The sequence below is a fragment of the Petaurus breviceps genome, unplaced genomic scaffold, assembly GCF_028583685.1.
Source record: "Petaurus breviceps papuanus isolate PSGF00001 unplaced genomic scaffold, PetGlider_PUasm1.0 90779, whole genome shotgun sequence".
Taxonomy (NCBI): domain Eukaryota; kingdom Metazoa; phylum Chordata; class Mammalia; order Diprotodontia; family Petauridae; genus Petaurus; species Petaurus breviceps.
Window position 1 is genome coordinate 11,526,173 of NW_027187344.1, and position 21,336 is coordinate 11,547,508.

General features: G+C 37.1%; 1 protein-coding gene across 2 annotated transcripts in view; it reads right to left on the reverse strand.

Moving 5' to 3' along the window:
• Positions 1–21,336, reverse strand: part of STXBP1 (syntaxin binding protein 1) — a 103,913-nt gene that overhangs the window by 47,321 nt on the left and 35,256 nt on the right. For both annotated transcript variants that reach the window (XM_069069556.1, XM_069069555.1), the window contains exons 3-4: positions 2,504–2,585; positions 654–730 (exon numbers count right to left, since the gene is read on the reverse strand). In XM_069069556.1, coding sequence (XP_068925657.1) covers positions 654–730; positions 2,504–2,585 — 159 coding nt within the window. The remainder of the gene's footprint in view (positions 1–653; positions 731–2,503; positions 2,586–21,336) is intronic.

The window sequence follows — 21,336 nt, forward strand, 5'->3', positions numbered from 1 at the left end:
CAATGAGGTCAAGAGTAAAGTATTCCAGTTCTCCAGAGCTGGCTCAGCTCAGAACATAAGAATCTGTAAGTTGGGGTATTGGCCAGTAATGGAATATTCCAGCTCAAAGGTGGCTTTTACTGCTAATATAACCCAGACAGCTTATACAGAAACTGAAGGAATCTGACCAACATTCAAAACTGAGAATAATATTGAATTTAGAGACAAAAGGTCTCTAATTGTGTCCTTAAGTTAGATTTTTAAATGACACATTTTTGTGTCATTCAAATATAAATATTTATATTTATATATTTAAATGTTATAATAATGTATGTAATATAATAAATATGTAATATAATATGTAATATATAAATATATTATTTAAATATAAATATTTAAATGACACATCTTTGGGAAAAAAAATTAAATAAACTAGGGTTGTGCCAGCCCACCTCTGGCTTTTTTGAACAGCTGCTAAATCTCATTAAGCTTACTTAAAACATATTACCACCACCACCACCCCCCCTTCTAACTCCTACTGATTTGTGGATTGCAAGCTGAACAAATGCAGTATGTTAAGTAGATGCTTAACCTAGAAATGCCAAATAACTTATGCTGCACAGATACCAAGACTACCCTAGCTTCAATTCAAACTCTTTTTGGGAAAGACTTACCTTCTCAGAGGGAGTGATGAGGTACACAGCTTCCAGACTGGGGAGTGGCTCTCGACGCTTGTTGATATCTTCCACAACTGAATGATAAAATATAATTATCCCACACAGGAAATTGGTATGACATAGCTTCATCATAGAACTGAAAATATTCTAATAGACTCATAGGTCCATGCTATTTCTAGGCTGCCCTGGATTAAATTAATGCTTTTTTTTCCCCTTGAGGCTTATTTTCTTCTTTTTTCAAAAGTTATATCATCCTCTGACAATGTGTGTTTTTCAAGCTTTATGCTTAGAGTGTCCAACAGATGTGAAGTACAGGAACTGTTTTTAGTTTCTATCTTTCTATTTATTATTCACACCTAATACAGCATCTTGTACACAGTATGTATTTAATAAATATTTATTGAATTATCTCATCTGAATAATTCCTCAAAATTTAAGTTCATTTATAGATGCACTATCCTGGGAAATGCCATTTACTTACTACCACCAAAGGTAATGGTCTCAATCCACAGAATACCAGTAACTCTCTATCAAATTTCTCTTCCCCATAAAAATCCGAATTCTTCTTTAACACTTCCTTGTACAATTTATTTCTAAATTATTATTTAATAATTTCATTGATACCCTTTGGAAACTCTATAAAAATTAATAATATTCCAATCAAATTTTATATAACAATATTCCTCTAAGAAGCTCAAAGACTACCACCTTATTTTGCTAAAGCTTAAGTAGGTGCTTTTAGAAGGTCCAGCTGCCTCCTTTGCCTAAAAGGAAGAACTTTCTAATAGTTATCACCTCATAATATAATGGTCACCTGAGAAAGTTTAAGGTCCTGTTGTACAGAAAGCAATAAAATTACAATATCAGAACCATTCTTCATGATAATATGATTAAGAATTATACCTGTAAGTAAGGTGGATTTTAGGGTATGTAAAGTGGATTTTTGTTATTATTTCTTAGAGTTCAGTTTCCCAGGATCCATAGCCATAACAATCTCTTATTCCCAGGTATCAGATATGAGTTCTCACCACATTTGTGCAGCATTATATAATGATAAATAATGGAAACATTTGTGCTTAAATTATAAATATTTACTGCAACTGCACAGTGAGATGTAGGGATGAGGTGATGTAAACTTGAGGATATTGCTTGTGATACACCTTCTTTGTCTGTTGCCCTACAAAGCAGGCCGACACTGGTCAAGGAGTGGGGAACTCTATCTAATTCAACTCTAGTTGAATGCACAAGCTGGAATGCTGTGTGTGCCTTGACTGGCCCCCATCAAGTCTTGGGGGTAATCTGTGTTTGCCTCAACCAGCCCCCATTGAGGTTTGAGGGGATTTAAGGGAATGCACAAACTATGCCTGTCTTAACTGACCCCGTCAAGATGGTAGTTGCCCACCTTCTCATCGGCCCCTGGAAGAAGGGTGATTAGGTAATGCTGTAGGAGTTGGTGCTCCCATTCTCAACCTTTGTGAGAAGACCAGACTAGAATAAAGTAAGATCCAAAGTTGTCTTAGTGTCTTTCTTGTCTGACAAGATCAAGAGTGAACCTGTGCCAGCAGGCCTCCTGTGTGCTAGTGTTACCTATCATACAAGACCAAAACCAGTCAACCTGCTGTTTCTGGGCAGAAAAAAAACAAGTAGTTGCCATATTACACCAGGGTTTCCATCAGACCTTTTTTGTGGAGAGGAAAAGCACAGGTTAACATCTTTTGGGGAAATGATAGCTTCAAAATGGATTGCTTTTCAATATAGTTACATAAACTACTATACCATACTCCTCTGAAAAGCTTCCCAATTAGGAAGAGTTACAAATATTACAAATCTGATGAGTATGTACTCACTTGTTATCCCTTCAGTCATAATGTCCGTCATCTTACAGCAGGATGAGAGCATCCTCATACTGAGCTGATCAACCACCAACACCTGGGAGAAAATAGATGTAAATCTGAGGACTGACTGGACAAGGAACTTGCCAACTGCTGCTTGATGTCATCACAACTTAGTGAATGTCACTGAAGCCAAAATGGGACTTCAGAAATATTGACAGGATGCAAGTCAATGAGGTGAATGTTGACCAAAGTCCAGAATGGTTGGTAGTTTTCTCTGAGAGATGTATTAATCCATAATTTTCTTTTTTTTTTCATTTTTCAAATGCTTTATTAACTTCTGATTTCCATCATTCATTTCCACCATATTTTGAGCTACACATTTTCTCCCCATTTTTCCCTTACCCACTGCCCCAAAACAGCGGTCCCACTGGATATCCCCTCCTCCAATCTGCTCTCTCCCATATCTTCTCTCATACCCCCTTTGACTTTTCCAGTAGGGCATGGTGGATCTCTATGCCCCAGTGCCTATATATCTTATTTCCCAATTACATGTAAAATAGTATTATTAATAGTGTATATATATATATATAAACATTTGATATTAAAACTTTGAATTCCAGATTCATTCCCCTCATCTTATCCACCTGCCCTTATTGGAAAGATAAGCAGTTTAGTATAGATTGTACATGTGTAGATTACGCAAAACATTAACATAGTTGATATATTGTAAAAGACTGACTTTATTTCCCTCCCTCCTATCCCACCTCCCACTAGTTCTATTCTCTACTTTGATCCCATCTCTTTTCAAAAGTGGGTGCTTCCAACTTCCCTCCCCTCCAGCCTGCCCTCCCTTCCATCATCCCCCCCCTCTCATTCCCTTCCCCCTACTCTCTTGCAGGGTGAGATAACCCTATTTAGTGTGTATTTCATTCCCTCCCTGAGCCAAATTCAATGAGTATAAGGTTGACCCATTCCCTTTTGCCTTCCTATTCTTCCCCTCCATTGTAACCATTTTCCCTTGCCTCTTCTATATGAGATAGTTTACCCCATTCTGTCTCTCCCCATCTCCTCTCATTATATTCCTCTCACCTCTTAATTTCACTTTTTAAGTATCATTCCTTCCTATTAAATTGGTCCTGTGCCCTCTATCTACGTCTACCTGTAAACATATATACACACATTCACATATGTATTCATACGCCCGTATACCCTCCGATATAGACATATATACATATAAACACACACACACACATATATTCCCTTCAACTGTTTTCATACTGAGAAAAGTTTCATCAGTTACAATTATTGTTTTCCCATGTAGGAATGTTAATAGTTCAAATTTGATAAGTTCCTTATGGTTTCTTTTTACTGTTTACCTTCTCATGCTTCTCTTGCTTCATGTATCTGAATGTCAAATTTTCTATTCAACTCTTGTTTTTTCAGCAAGAATGCTTGAAAGTCCTCTATTCCACCTAATGACCATATTTTCCCCTGAAACATGATACTCAGTTTGGCTGGGTAGGTGACTCTTGGTTTTAATTCCAGCTCCTTTGCCCTCCGGAATATCATATTCCAAGCTCTTCGATCCCTCAGTGTAGAAGCTGCCAGATCCTGGGTTATCCTGATTGTGTTTCCATAATATTCAAATTGTTTCTTCTTGGCTGCTTGTAATATTCTCTCCTTGATCTGGGAACTCTGGAACCTGGCTATAATATTCCTAGGAGTTTTCTTTTTGGGATATTTTTCAGGAGGTGATCAGTGGATTCTTTCAAGCTCTATTTTGCCCTCTGGTACTAAAACATCAGGGCAGTTTTCTTTGAGAACTTCCTGGAGGATGATTTCTAGGTTCTTACTTTGGTCATGGCTTTCAGGTAGTTCAATAATTTTTAAATTATCTCTCCTGGATCAATTTTCCAGGTCAGTGGTTTTTCCCATGAGATATTTCACCTTGCCTTCTATTCTTTCATTTGTTTGGATCTGTTTAACAGCATCTTGATTTCTCATAAAGTCATTAGCTTCCATTTGCTCCAATCTAATTCTGAAGCAATGATTCTCCTCATTGAGCTTTTGAGATTCTTTCTCCATCTGGCAAATTTGGCTTTTTAAGGCATTCTTCTCCTCATTGCCTTTTTGAGCCTCTTTTGCCATTTGAGTTAGTCTATTTTTTAAAGTATGATTTTCCTCAGTGTGATAGTAATGGCAATTAAAGATTCCCCTGTATTGGCTTGGTTTTCAAATTGATTGTATTAAAACCCAGAGTTTGTTAATCCCACCTGTGGGATGGGCTTGTTGATGTGAAAAGAAAGTCCTGAACTGGGAGGAGCTGGTGACTCATAGATTAGACATCATAGATTTGGAGAGACACTAGAGAGAGGCGGAAGATCTTTTTGGAAGCAGCACCTCGTGGAGAGAGAGAGACTAAGAGAATTGCTGGTGGCTGCTTTGAATTGCCCTGGACTTTTGAGACCTGCCCCCCTGAGCTGCCAAGGACTGAGGAGACATGGCTGTTTTGCTGGTACTTTGTCTGTCTGTTTTGATGTTGTTTTGCCAGATTTGTCCACTGGTGAAAGACAGTCCTTTTGTTGAAGAAGTCCTGGAACCTGGCTGTTCGCTAAGAAGCCCTGAGACTGTCCTGCAGACAGAGAGTGAATACTGTCCACTGGTGAGGGACAGTACTGTTGTTGCAGGGGTCTGGAGACTGTCCTGCAGACAGAATGAATACTGTCCACTGGTGAGGGACAGTACTGTTGTTGCAGGGGTCTGGGAGCCTTTCTGTTGGTTCAGAAGCCCTGAAGAAGGATTTTCTTGTTGTATGTTTACAGAAATCCTGGGAGAGGGCTTTGCTAATGTGTTCAGGGGTTCTAGGGCTGTTCTACAGACAGAGGATAAATTCATGAAGGGACTGGCAATGTATCTTATGGCCTTGCTAAGCCTTGTCTCTCCAGGAACTAAGATTGCTGAGAACTTGCCTCGTGTCAAGATGAAGAAAAGACCTCCATTTGGGTATTAAGTGCTGTGTTTAAACTTGATGTAACTCTGGGGTAGATTCAATTGTGATCCAGGAGGTGGGGAACTTTTGACCTTATTGTGCTCTGTGATTGACAAATGAAGGTACTTTACCTATGTTTGGAAACTAATCTCCATTTGAGAAGAGGGGTTTTGTGGTGGACTTAATTAAGGTATAGCCTAGGGGTGGAGTAGTATTTAGAACAGGGACTTTGTAATTGATTGAATGATTGGAAGATCCTGGGGTGGGGTAGTACTTGGAGATTATTTAATCACACTTAGTAAATGCTGTATTTTGAATGATGTCATGTTTTGATCTTCTCTGTTCTTGGTTTGTCACTGAATAAAATAGAGAGCACCTATGCTGGTATTTTGAACCTGGGAAGTTGCCTTTCTTTTGGCATTATATTACACTCAGTCAGGCTGTTGACTCTCATTTCGTAATTTTCTTGCATTGTTCTAATTTCTCTTCCCAATTTTTCCTCCACTTCTCTTATTTGCTTCTTAAGGTCCTCTATGGCCTGTAACCAGCTCGTATTTTCCTTTGATGTTTTTGGTGCAGGAGTTCTGACTTCACTGTCTTCCTCCTATTCCATGCTTTGATCCTTTTTGTCCCCAAAATAGGAATCTAATGTTGGGTTCTTCTGTTTGCTTTGTTTCCTTTGCCTGAGCATGTTGCCACTCAATTACTTGACTTTTGGGCTTTTTGCCACAGTAGGGCTCTGCTACCAGACAGGGGAGCTTCTGTCCCAAACACTGGGGTTTTCTCAGCTGCTGGAGATATTAGTGAGGAGCCCTTGCTGAAGCCTCCACACACTCTGGCAAGCTGGACACACACCCCAGGACTTCCACCCTAGACTGCAATCCAGATCCAAGCAAGTTACATCAAGAGCAATTACCCCTCAGACTGGTCGCTTGGTCCCCCTACACTCTGCAGGGCAGGAGCTGAAGCTGCCACGTGGCAGCAGCAGCTGCACCCCAGCCCTCAGTGGCTTCTCACCCCAGGGGCAAAAGCCGAGGCACTCCCAACTACTGGGTCCCAAGTCCATACTGCACTGACCTTTCACTTTGTCCTTCGCATCTATGTGTTGATAAATCTGGAAATGACCACAGCTGCTGGTGATCTGGAGTCCCTCCAGCCCATGCCTCATCAGGCCTGCCCTGGGGCTAAAGCCTTGGTGTGGGGCTGGGCTCAGCTCCCAGAGCACTATGCTGGACAATTCCTGCCACCCTCCTGGGCTGTCCTCAGCGGGAGGTTAGCTTCTCTGTGTCATTCTGTGGGTTCTGTAGCTCCAAAGTTTGTTTAGAGTCCCTTTTTACATGAATTGGGGAAGGCAGAAGCCGGGAACTACGGTGAGGCCCTGCTTCTACTCCACCATCTTGACTCCGCCCCCTTAATCCATAATTTTCAAGTCCCAAGATACAGAAGAGTTACACAAATTCTAACTGACCTTAACAAAAATCTTACTTTGAGGCTTCATTATGGTGTAGAGCAGTGTTGTCAATATCAATTAGAAATAGGGGGGCACTAATCAATACATAAATATCCCTGTAGGTTGCATACTGACTTAGTTTTAAGATGTCATATTATCTATATTTTATTGTATTTTTATTTATTTTGTTAAACACTCCTAGTAGCAGCATGTTTGACACCCCTGATATAGAGGCCATCCATTCTCAAAAGGCTAGGACAGTAGAATATAATTTCTGGTTGGCTTTCCCAAACTGGAAAGACCTTGAGTATGATTCCAGCAACAAATTCCATGACTAGCAGCATGGTTGGTCATTAAATAATGAACCCTTAAGCCATGACAACCCATGAACAAAAGAAAAATATAGTCTTTAAGCCTTTGGGTTCTCTTCTATAGTAGAAGAATAGTATGAAAATGAGCAGAAAGCGCTAAGGACATGACTGTTTTTAGATTGGCTACAGTCAATTTAACTGCTGACACACTAAATATGAAATCTTTGTCCAATATTCATTTATCCAATGAGCTGATATACTAATGGAGGAGCTGAATCACATAAACATTAATGTTCTTGTTATAAATGGACTAAGAAGATATATTAAAGCCAAATGAAAGGTTACCTCAAGTTCTTATTGAAAAGGCAGATAAAGAGGATCCATATGTACCAAAATACTAATACCAGCATATTTTGTTGTGACAAAGCACTAAAAACAAAGTGAGTGCCATAATGGTGAAATAATTTATGGTACAGGAATATAGTAGGATATTGTTGTGCTTTAAGAAATGACAAAAGGAGCCATGTGACCTTGGGCAAGTTACTTAACCCCAATTGCCCTCCAAAAAGCAAAAAAAAAAAATTACAAAAGGAATAGATTCAGAGAAACCTGGTAAACTTGGCACAAGATGTGTATGTAAAGTGGTGCATAGCAAAAAGAATAAAACTAGGAAAACAATTTATACAATGACTACAACAACAAAAAAGAAAATTACTTTGAAAAACATAAGACTTCTGATCAATGCAATGAACCAATTACTACTCCAGAAAAGCATGCTTCTGACCTCTTGACAGAAGGATGATGAACTAGAGGTATAGAACAAGACATACATTTTGAGAGGGCCATTATGTGAATTTGTCTTGTTTGACTACACTTGTTTGTTGTAAGGCAAGGCTTTTAGTTGGAGAGCAAGGGAAGTTGTAGATAGTACTGTGCTACAATGTCTAACAACTGGTTCTCCAAAACAAAAAAAAGTTGCAACTATCTATCTACACATAGAGAGAGACATGAATTTGTTATAAATTTCACCAATATAAAGGATAAATAGCACACAATTTACAAATATTAATAAAATACATAATACCCTTTATCATAAATTCCATATAGCCAATCAATTCTTACAGAATGCTTTTGTTCTGATATATGGTCTAGTGTTAAAACTATTTCTAGCCTTCATACAAATTATACTCTTTTAACTGAAAACTCTTTCAGCTTTAGCACTAGTGCTTTCAAATAGTTCTAACTAGATTTTTAGCATTTTGTATAGCTTACAAGGACTGGAATAATGTTTGATTCCACATTAACTATAAAATCCCATAAATCATCCCAATCAATTTCATGTTCTAAAATTTCACTTAAATTCTACAATTTTTTTCTTACCAATTATCCATGGTTAAGTAATTTTTTCATAAAGCCAATTAGATGGTTCTAATAAGTCAAAATAATTTTAAATGCTTTTAGTTTTTTCTGTCTGATAAATGATCCAAGTTATATCAAAATATATTTTCTAGTAACATATTCCTAAGAAGAGCATTCGATTTGTTATTTTTATTAAATGGAATCTCTAAACTTATCTGACTTAAATCTTCAACTTGAGATTGTTTTCTAGTAGCAATCTTAAAAGTTTTTCAGAGATCTTACAGTATATTGATTTTAATTTTTATTCTTTCTAAATGTTAGTTGATTTTGACTACAATGCAGCTGAAAATAATGAAAATTCTTCAAGAATATCAATTATTAAAGAAAGGTCTTACAAGAAAGTACAGTCAATCTTCAACTTTTATGGGGGTAGCATTCCTAGAAAATGGTGCTCAAATAAAAGAACACAGGTGTGTTGATACATTGAACCTATGAGAAATAGTGGGTTAGGTCCCCACAATCACCAAAAACTATAACCTTTTACTTGAGATTACTGAAAATGCACTTTTCTGTATAAAAGTCTTTATGACAAAACATTAATTCTGATAACGTGCCTTTTCCTAACATAGTAACCATGAAATAACCCATAAAATACAGTACACAAAATAAAATTGGTAACATGCAAAACATTTTTTCTCACTAACAATTCTCTAGAATTCTATGAACTTTTATGCTAACATCTTAAAAAAATATTTCAGACAATACTATAGAGGTGTAAACTTCTCTACTTTGGCTTCACTCTGAAAACCAAGGGAGAGGTTTCTGGGACTTTAGTCACTGCTGTTGGAAGATGTCAAGACTGGTGAGGTCTTGATATCACCTCCGACTCTCCAAATGCACATGGAGTACTTTACGACAGGTAGGATGAACAAGACCAGCAAAGGACTTAGTAAGATACCAGTTGCTCCACAAATTTGTATGCATAACACCTTTCTCATTTTTTTCTCTACTATGCATAGCAGTGAATGTCCACGGTAGTCAATGCAAAAATGAAAATGGAGTTACTTAATAAAATCATTCAAATGCTTGAAGTTGTAAAAATTAAACACACACATGTTGAGGATTGACTATAATCATTTTGCCAAACCAGAAGAAGAAAAAAAAGACAAAAATACATATATAATGTAGGATGTGAGTGCCATACAGCAATAGCAGCTCATAAGCTACATATTATATATCTCAGTCCCAATATTAGACCAATTTTAATTTCAAATTCTTTAGCTACAGCTTCTAGTATGGTTTATCAGACTAGTGATAAAAAGAATTTTGTTCAGATATATTTTAAATATAAACTTATTCTATTTCAGAAATTGACTCATGACTGACAATTATAATAAATTGTTTTTAAAGGGCCAAATTATGATTTTAGGAAAAATTTCTAACAAATCTGTAGCTACTTTGGACAAACAGCTATCAGAACAAAATACAATTAAGTTCACTTTCAAATATTCATTTCTAAAGCCATAATCATTTAAAATGGCCAATAATATATTGAAAATACATTCTGGAAGATGGTGGAGTAGAAGCACAAACTTGGCATGGGCTTCCACTCCAATAACTTCCAATACATGTAAAAAATAACTCTAAACAAACTTTAGAGCTACAGAACCCACAAAATGACAGAGAGAAACAAATCACCCGCTGATGGCAGCCCAGCAGGCAGACAGGAAGGTTCTGTCACACTGAGCTGGAAGAAGAGTGCAGCCTGGCATAAGTCCTGAGGTTCCAGACCCAGGGCAGCCCCAACCAGCCACCAGAGCAAACTTCAGGAGAGTGAATCATCAATAGCTGTGGCAGGTTCCAGACTTCTCAACACATAAACACCAAAGACAAAGTAAAAGGTCAGTGCAGAACTCTGTTGGAACAGGGGGGGACTGAAGATCCCGGTCTGGCCCCTACCCCCAGGGCAAGAAGCTGCAGCCTGGCTGCCTCAGGAGCTCCTGGCCTGCAGACTACAGGGGGACCAAGCAACCATTCATAGGGCAATTGCTCTTGTTTTAACCTGCTTGCATCTGGATCGTGGTCTTGGGTGGTGGTCCTGGGGTGTGTGACCAGTGAGCCAGAGTGTGTGGAGGCTGTAGAAATGGCGCCCAATTAATAGCTCTGGCAGCTGCGAAAACCCCAGCAATTTGGGACAAAGCTCTCTCCATTCTGGTAGCAGAGTTCTACCATAGCAAAGAGCTCAAAAACCAAGTAATTGGCTGGCAATACGAGCAAGCAGAGGAGCACAAACAGACCATAGAATCTTTTTGGCGGGACAAAAAGGAGCAAGGCATGGAGCAAGAGGAAGACAGTGATGTCAGAACTCCTGCATCAAAAGCCTCCAAGAAAAATATAAATAGGTTACAGGCCATGGAGGAGCTCAAGAAGGATTTTGAAAATCAAGTAAGAGAAGTGAAGGAAAAATTTGGAAGAGAAATGGGAATGATGCAAGAAAATCATGAAAAGCAAGTCAATAGCCTGCTAAAGAAGACCCAAAAATACATTGAAGAAAATAACACCTTTAAAAAATAGACTAACTCAAATGGCAAAAGAGGCCCAAAAAGCCAATGAGGAAAAAGAATGCCTTAAAAAGCCAAATTTGCCAGAGGAAAAAGGAATGTCAAAAACTCACTAAAGAGAATAACTCCTTCAAAATTAGATGGGAGAAACTGGAAGCTAATGACTTTATGAGAAATCAAGATACTATAAAACAGACCCAAACAAATGAAAAAATAGCAGGTAATGTGAAATATCTCATTGGAAAAACCACTGACCTGGAAAATAGATCCAGGATAGGTAATTTGAAAATTATTGGACTACCTGAAAGCCATGATAAAAAAAAAAGAGCCTAGACACCATCTTGCAAGAAATTACCAATCAAAATTGCTCTGATATTCTAGAACCAGAGGGCAAAATAGAAATTGAAAGAATTTACCGATCGCCTCTTGAAAAAGACCCCAAAAAGAAAACTCCTAGGAATATTACAGCCAAATTCCAGAGTTCCCAGGTCAAAGAGAAAATACTGTAAGCAGTCAGGAAGAAACAATTTGAGTATTGTGGAAACACAATCAGGATAACACAAGACCTAGCAGCTTCTACATTAAGGGATCAAAGGACTTGGAATATGATATTCCAGAGGTCAAAGGAGCTAGGACTAAAACCAAGAATCACCTACCCAGCAAAATTAAGTATAATGCTACAGGGAAAAATATGGTCATTCAAAGAAATAGAGGATTTTCAAGCATTCTTGATGAAAAAACCAGAGCTGAACAGAAAATCTGACTTTCAAATACAAGAAGCAAGAGAAGCATGAGAAGGTTAAGAGGAAAAAGAAATCAAAAGGAACTTATTAAAGTTGAACAATTTATATTCCTACATGGAAAAATGATAATTGTAATTCATAAGACTTTTCTCAGTATGAAGAGAGTTGAAGGGAATATATGTGGATATACATATATGTGTGTGTATACATACATATATATGTATGTATAGGATGGTGTATGTGTATTCAAATATGTATGTGAGTGTGGCCATATGTATGTTCATGTATACATAGACAGAGGGCACAGGGGAGTTGAATATGAAGGGATGATATCTAAACAATAAAATTAAGAGGTGAGAGGAATTTATTGGAAGGAGAAAGAGAGAGAGAGATTAGGGTAAACTATTTCATATAAAAGAGGCAAGAGAAAACTGTTACAATGGAGGGGAAGATCAGGAAGGTGAAAGGGAATGGAACAACTTGATTCTCATTGAATTTGGCTTAAGGAGGGAATAACATACACACTCAAGTGCGTATCTTACTCTACAGGAAAATAGGGGAGTAGGGATAAGAGAGAAGATAGAAGGGAGGGCAAATGGGGGGAGAGGGTAGTTAGAAGCAAACATTTTGAAAAGGGATAGGGTGAGAGGAGAAAAACAGACTAAGTGGGAGGCAGGATAGGATGGAGGGAAATATAGTTAGTCTTTCACAATATAATTACTATGGAAATGATTTAGGTAACTCTACATGTACAACCTATATTGAATTGCATATCTTCCCAGTGGGGATGGGTGAGGAGGGAAGAAGGGAAAAAATCTGAAACTCAAAGTTTTAAAAAAACAAATGTTTAAAAATTTGTTTTTTACATGCAACTGGGAAATAAGGTATACAGGTACTGGGGTATAGAAACCCATATTGCCTAACTAGAAAGTTGGGGGGAGTGATGGGGGGAGGATATAAGAGAGAACAGATTTGGAGAAGGGGTATTCAGTAGGCTTGCTATTTTGGGGTGGAAGGTGGGGGCAAGACAGGGAGAAAAAAATTGTAACTCAAAATCTTGTGGAAATAAATGCTGAAAACTAAAATTAATCAATTAAAAAAAAAGAAAATCACACTCTGCTGTGGTTGTCACCAATTCTTTTAAAAGCAAAAAATAATACTACCAGTGCAGAAGCTGACCGAATTATGATCCACTTGTGTTTAATAACTGGTTCAAAAAATTTCTGAATGTTTAACAATTGTTTCTTGCCAACCAATATGAACTGGTTCCAGGACACCACTGATTGTTGGGGAGAGTAGGTGATATAATGCAAGAAAGGAAAAAGCATCAATTAAATATTTTTTAAAAAACACAAGAGAACAAAAGAAAGTTTAGAAAAGTCTTGGGACTATCATGCTAAGTTTTTATAAATATATTTAACATAAATTTGTAAATAAGCTATACATAACTGAAGTTCACAATTTCATCTACAATCATCTTTTTATGTGAAAATTGACATGTTGTTCATTAAGTTTGTAATAAAAAAATTTTAGGGGGCAGCTAGGTGGCACAGTGAATAGAGCACTGGCCCTGGAGTCAGGAGGACACGAGTTCAAATCCAGCCTCAGACACTTAACACAAAACTAGCTATGTGACCTTGGGCGAGTCACTTAACCCCAACTGCCCTACCTTCCCCCTCCAAAAAAAAAATTTAAATTTTATAAGAAAGCCAAGACAACAGGAAAAAAAGGTAAATAAAGGATTTGGTAGAAATAGTTTCATTATGAACCCAAGAGTAACAAGAAATATTATTTCAGTGGGACACTTAGTTACCTGGTTTGCTATGATTAAAATGGGTAAAAGCAAAAAAAAAGTAGGAAAATAATGCACTTGTGCACCAACATCTGTTGCAGAGGTGAAATAATGCAATTCCACAAAGAACCTGACATGATCCTTCAAACCCAGTCAACATATACATTGCTGCTTGGTGAATGGAACCAAGGTAAGCACAAATGAGTATAGTAAAAAGTATGTTAGGGTTTAGGATTAAGTAATCTTGAAGGAAGCCAATGGCTTGGAGACTTCTCAGAAACTTCATATACATATATCTTTTATTTTCTTAAGCAAAAAGTCTGAAGGCTTCTGATGTATCAAGCACTGAACACTATCACAAAAATGAAATTACCTATTTCTTAGCATCAAGGAAACAAATTTTACTGACATGAATATTTTCAGAATCAGCTTTTAATATGCAGTCAAATCAAAGCAATGGTCAAATTAATACCAAATTACAAGAAAGGATAAAAATAACAACACAATGCAACAGATTCAACCAGACCTAAGCAAGCTGTTAAATCTAAAAAATGAGAAATGGACTGTGATTATTACCATTTCTTAGAGATGTTTAAATAGCATGACCAACACAATGAAAAGTTAAAAAGAGCTTGGAAACTGTCTCAGTGAGCAAACACTGGTCTCCTAGATAAATGGAAAAATATGGGAACCAGAGGCAACACTGTCTTAGAATATAATCCAATTTGCAAAACATTATGGAAAAAACTGACAAAAGATCCATACTGCCTCACAAAACAGTGAAAAGTAACGGAGGGAAAAACAAACCTGAAAATCTTGGTTTGAGTTCCAAATTTACATAATCTAAGATATATTTACAGATGAAACTAGAAAGAAGATAAGAACTGAAAAAGATTTGTCTGTGCTATTATAGAAATCTATGTTCATCCTCAATAACAATGGAACCACCACATTTGAATTCTCATATGTCAGTGCTCAATAAGCTAGGAAGTGGAAGTGGAACTCATGAAGTTACCACCTCCTGCAGACAGGTGATGGACTGAGGATGCAGAATGAGACATAATTTTTTGATATGGCTAATGTGCAAATTTGTTTATCTTAATAGGTAGGGAATGAGAAGGAGAATGAAAAAATTAATTTTCTAAAAGATAAAGTTCTGACGTCAGACTAGAGGTATCAAAATTTTATATATATGAAGATTAATTTTTGAGAAGACATCTCCAAAAAGAGGAAGGTACTAAAAAGGGTGACCAAAAAAGTATCAGTAACTACCAGCTCACCTGCCTCCTTTCTCATGAGAGAAACCTGCCTTAAGAGAATGCTACCTAAGGATAATGGCACAAACCTGTAACTCCTGCTGCCAGGGAGGCTGAGTTTGTAGGATCAATTGAGCTCAAGTATTCTCATCTATAGGGGACCATGTCAACTGGGTGTCTACACTAAGTTCAGCATAGATATGGTGAGCCCCTGGAAGTTGGGTATGGATGAATAAGGGGAGCACAACTTGCCTAGGAACAGGTGAGCTAGACCAAGTTGGAGGCAGAGCAGGTCAAAACTCCTATGCCCATTAAGCAATGGAATCAAGACTGGTGAGATAGGGAATCCCAGTCTTAAAAGAAAAACTGACAGAGACAGAATGTTTTCTGTTCATATTAAGGGTATCCTTGATGAAAATGTGAAACAGTATTAGGCCGTCTTTCACAGATGATTTTCTATAGCAAACCCTATCTTCATAGTCATATGACTGACTAAAATCTGAAGAAAACATAAGATTATGTTGTTTACTATTTCTTGGTTACAAAAATTTTTTGGCTCAGTAGAACAAAATGAAGCCTTAGAGGTTCTTCTCCAACAAAGTCATAGAAAGTTTCTTGGTAGATGTGACCACCAAAAATAATTTTGTTCAATAATCTTGTAATATTAATATCAGGTGAAGCATAAAGCAAAAAGACATATGCTTGACAAAGATGTTCTCTACTGTCATGGATCATGTCCTGTACAAAGTACAATGAGAAAAGAAGATTGTTCATCGATGGTGAGATCCTCCAGGTGCTCTTGTTTTAAAAAAAGTCACTGTGCAGAGTGTGCTTCAACCTTCAGAACACTAGGAAATCTCCAGAAGATCCACAGCCACTCAAAAGAAATCTGCCTAATATCCACACAGGAAAAACCAAATAGAGGAAGCATAACGTTGCTAGAAAATGACCAGCTACTAAATGGGCAGTTCATTAAGTTATTCCTAGTAAATACATCTTAAAAAATAACTGCAGAAGGACAATGAAATTAGACAAAGAATTGAAAAGGAAGAGGTGGAATGATGACTGGAAAGAATGCTAGATTTGGAGCTGGATAAATTGGCATTAAATTCCAGCTCTGCTTCTTACTGTGTGACCTTGGGTAAGTCAACTAACTCTAGGGGCCTGTTTCCTTGTCTATAAAATGAAGGCCTTGGACTGGATTAGAAATTGTCAAGAACTCCCAGTTGTGGTCCAAACAAGATTAAAATATGACTGGAAGATGTTTAACAAAATAAATAAAAATACAATATAACATAATGTTAATTTGTGTTTTTAAGTCAATATACAGGAATTTAAGTCAACAAAGAATTCTTTTTTATTTGAATTTGACACCACTGTACTAAATAATCTCAAATGTCCTGTCTAATTCTAAATCAACTATCCTATGAAGAAATCTAGATGATTTCTGAAGGTGGAACAAGAATAAGTAAGAAGTCTACCCTACAAGACCACCACACATCTAAAAAAATATACTAAACCAAGTCCTAATTGGGAAATCCAAGAAAAAAAAGCACAATAAGTCATTTTATCCAACCTAGGTCAGCACAGGGAGACAGGCAGAGAAGTCTGCGGATACTGGGGACAGGGTCTAGAAAAGAATAACTATGATAAACATCCTGGCACAAGGAGAGGCCCCAAATCCAACACAGGGGGGAGCCTGACATTGTGCAAGGTGCCAAGTGATACTATGTTGCTCACTACCCAGTTCTGGGTCAGAAATCCAGAGTAGAAGGAAGAAAGAACCTGTGACAGGGTTAGGAACATCAGCTGCTCTGACCCCAGGAGTGGAGCTGCATGGGGTCCAGTCTATCCCAGACCAAAAAAAAGCCAGTAGCTCTGTCACTTTGAACTAGCAAAGGTTTCCAGCTAGTCTATAGTGGCTCAGTTAGTCAGCAATCTACTGGAACTTCAACCAGACCAAGATCATTATGTGTGTTGTTCAGACCCAAACCCAGGTAAGAATCTTGTGGAGCTAAGACCGGCCGAGTAGTGATCAGCTTTTGCTGCACTAAAAGGTTGCAGCCTAAGCTGTCCCTGAGAAACTGGAATAATATAACATCCAGTACCCTTACCTAAGCAACAAACTCCTTAAAATGATAGAACATAACAATTCTGTAAGACAATAAGATATAATAAAGCAAAGTAAAAAAAACTGAAGAAAATAGAAGAAACAGAATCCATAGCAAAAATTATGAACCTTAAAAACAAACTGAAAAAAGATTATCAAATAATCACTGTACTACTTTAAAGCCATGACCAAAAAAAAGACCCTATAAATCAAATTTCAAGAAATCATTTTAAAAAACCTGTCCAGAGCTTTTAGAACCAGAGGACAAAGCAGAAATAGAAAAAAATCTACCAGTCTCCTCCTGAGGGAAAAAATATAAACTCCTAAGAATATTAGAGCCAAAATCCAGAGTTTCCTCTATGTCAAGGAAAAAATACTACAAACAGCCAGAAAGAAAGAATTCAAATAATGAAGCATCACAGCTAGGATTACACAAAATTTACCTGCTACACCTATGAAGGAATGGAGAGCTTGGATTACTATATTTCAGAAGGCAAAGTACCTAGGTTTAAAACCAAAAACGAATTTCCCAACAAAACCTAGGGAGGAAAAAAAGATCTTTAATGAAATAGAGACTTCCAAGTATGCCTGATGAAAAGACAAGAGTTGCATAGAAATTTTGAAATACAACACAAGACTCAAGAAACATAAAAAGGTAAAAAAAAAGAGTGAGCAATCATAAGGGACTAAAGAAGGATATACTATTTACATCTAATATGAGGAGACAGGGTTTGCCCTATCATCATCAGAGGTCATAGATGGAATTTAATTAGACAGAGAGATTGGGAGGGGTTCTGTTATGGTTTGATGATCTTAAAAGAAGGGAAGAGGAGATGAAGAAGAAAACACTATAACAAGAAAGCTAAAGGAAGGAAGATGGGAAAAATTATCTCACATAATTGGGGGTGCTCAAGTGAAAGCCTGTATCAACAAAAAAGAAGGGGTAGGGAGAGTGGGCTACATTTAAACATCACTCTCATTGGAACTGGTCAAAAGAGGTTAACTCCTGAACATAGCTGGGTACAGAAATATATCTTACTCAACATGGAAATAGAAGGAAAAGGGAAGAAAGGAAAGGAAGGAATAAAAGAAAAGGTAGAATAAGTGAAGGATTAGTCATAAGCAAAACAAGCTCTTAACTAGGGATGTACAAAATATTAATAATAGCTCTTTGCAAAAAACTGGATACTCAGGGACTGCTCACCAATTGGGAAATGACTAAAGTTATGATGTATAAATGTAATAAAATACTATTGTGATCTAAGAAATTATGGAGGAGATTTGTTTCAGAGAAACCTAGCAAAACTTGTATGAACTAATGCAGTATAAGCTGAGCAGAACCAAAAGAGTAAATTATACAATAAAATGATATTCTACTTACTAGCCAGGAGATCTTGGGCAAGTCATTTAACCCTAAATGCCTTGCTTTCCCCCCATCCAAAAAAGCAAAAAAAAAAAAAAGATATTCTAATGACAGACAATTCTGAGGGGCTTAAGAACTCTAATAAACTCAATCCCCGTCTAAAATTCTAGAGGAATCATGACAAAGCAAGTGACCCACACCTGCTAATAGAGAAGTGATGGATTCAGAGTATTAGACTGAGACATTTTTTAAAGACACTGCCAATGAAAAAAATCGTTTTGTTTGATTATATGTATTTTTAAACAGGCTTTTTTTCCCCTTTCTCAATCAGAGAGGGGGGGGAAGGGGAGGAAGAGGTAGAACAGAGAAAAGGCACATTTTCACTGATTAAAAAAATAATTTTAGTAAAAGGAAGTTGGCTGAATTGCATCTAGGAAATTGTAAGGTTTTTTCAACTATTCCTACTAATCCCTATATACAAATTCATCTTTTCTAATAATATTCATTCTTTTTTTAAAAAAAGTATTTTTTCTCCTTTTTGTTTTCCCCCCACCACTGGAAAAGTAAAACAAAAACAAATCCTTGTAACAAATATGCATAGTCAAGTAAAACAAATTTCTGCACTGGCCAAGTTCCAAAAAAAAAAATCACTCAATCTACACTTTATGATACCATGTTTCAGCATGAATTCTTTGGAATCCTGGTTGTCCACTGCGTTGCTTAGAGTTCCTAAATTCTTCAAAGTTGTTTACCATACTGCTTCTAACAACAATATTCCTTCAATAAAATTGTATGGATATTAATCAAAGAACAATACCACAATCCAAAGAATTAAAACTGAAAGTAAGTCAAAGGACAACAGAGAGAGATACCTAGTGGGTGTATGTAAGCTATTAATGTATTACCAACAATGACTTGTACACAAAAAGTGGTATAAAACACATCATCAAGAAAACATATACATTGAAAAGGAGGCTGGCTAGCCATGTAGTTAGGATGAAAGACAACAGTATGAGTGCTATACCAATGACCACAAAAATAATGAAAGACCTAGGGGAAGGCCTCCAGAGCACTGGAGAGTTTCTCTATGGATCACGCTAAAGGAAAAGGAATAGAAAGGGTATGATCTGCAGTAGTAAAGGAATGCCTTTTTCAACCAGCTCATGGGTACATCATAATATTAAAGTAAGACACAACTAATGTGGCTTCTTTAGACATAAACTTTCAGAACAAAAATAACAAATTCTATTGTGAGTGCAGATTCATAAATATGTGCATACTTATTCTTGCCATTCCAGTTCAGCATCCAAACTCCTCATTCTATACCTCAATCCAGGTCAGTAGAAGCTTGACATTTTACTCCTAGGTCAACATCAAACTTAAAACCTTTTCTATATGCACTTACATGCTTAGCTGCATTAAGCTGTACTTACTGCTATTCTATTTCACCAGGAAGCATCAAAAGGGGGAAGCCAGGAGGCCCCTCCCCATTTCTAAAAAACATCTAGGTCTTCAAGTAGAGCAGGGCATCTTTGGTCATTTTTTCCCATAGCCAGATTAGACTAGTGTGGGGAGCCAAAGAGGCCTGATTCAGGACTCAGATATTAATCCTAATAGTGGACTTTAATATAAGAGCCCTTTGAGATGTGACTTTTTTGTCAAGTTAGTTCCTGAGTTCTTTGTTATGGGTTACACTTATAAGGATGTTACTTGAGCTCTGAGATCAATAGGCTCTGCCCCAAGTTTTTAGTTACTGAGAGCCAAAATATTTGATTCAGCATTCAGGTATCTTTGGGTGGTCAGCTCTAAATGTAATGTCTTTTGATGATTGCAGCTTTGGCTTTGAAGTCTGCTTTCAATTGTATCCGTTTATGACTGCGGCTGCATTGAGAGGTACCTGAGGCCTAGATCAAAGGTCTTACCCTAAGACTTTAGTCTCCTAGATAACAAATCCTTATCAAATTATCTATTCTATGCTACTTCCAGGATATAACAGACTAAGGTAACGATAAGAATACTCAAGTCCTATTCCTTTGTCTCATTTGCTCTATAAAAACTTTGTACTAAGAATCAATAAATGGAGTTCATCATTCTTCCTTGAACTACCCACATGGTCTGGTCATTTCTTATTCACTTCTCCAATCATGCTTAGTGCTGGACACTGAGCAGCCCACGGCAGACTAGGATACTTACTACCTCCGTAAAAGACACACTAGCCAGCATTTTCTGAAATAGGGTCCTGAATATTGCTAGAGCATCAGTTCTCCAAGTATAGGCTGAGATTCCTCAGGATATCTGAGACCCTTTCAGTAGATCCTTGAGGTCAAAACTGTTTTCATAAAAATACTAAGATATTTTAATTTCTAATATGGAAAATATCAATAGATATAAATCATGAACAAAAACTCTTTTGAGGGTCTTCAACAGTTTTTAAGAGAATAATGGAATCCTGAGACCAAAAAGTTTGAGAATCATTGTATTTGAGTACTGTTATTCCTGGCTTGGAGGATAATTGCAAATGAGAAGGAGAGAAGTGAAAATAACTTACACAGAATTACCTTGATTGCCTTAGCCATTTCTGTGAAGATGGATGTTTTGGTTAGTTCAACTGATTAAAGAATGGTGCTTAAGGGCTTGATTTTTAGTTCTCTATTCTATGGCCACAGACTATAGGATTAGCACACAAATGCATTGTAAATGGCTCTAGGTAAGCTCTTTTTACTTAAAACAATTGATCTTGCTATGTTGTTACCTTTGTGACTGGAATGGTAAGTTAGGGCAGGGACTGTCTCTCAACTATCACCTTGGTGTAGAACCAAACCAATGAGTGGCTCTTCAACCATGATTATGACATACATAGAATATTTTCTTTTTTTCCTTAAACGACAATATTTTAAATTAATTGGCTTTA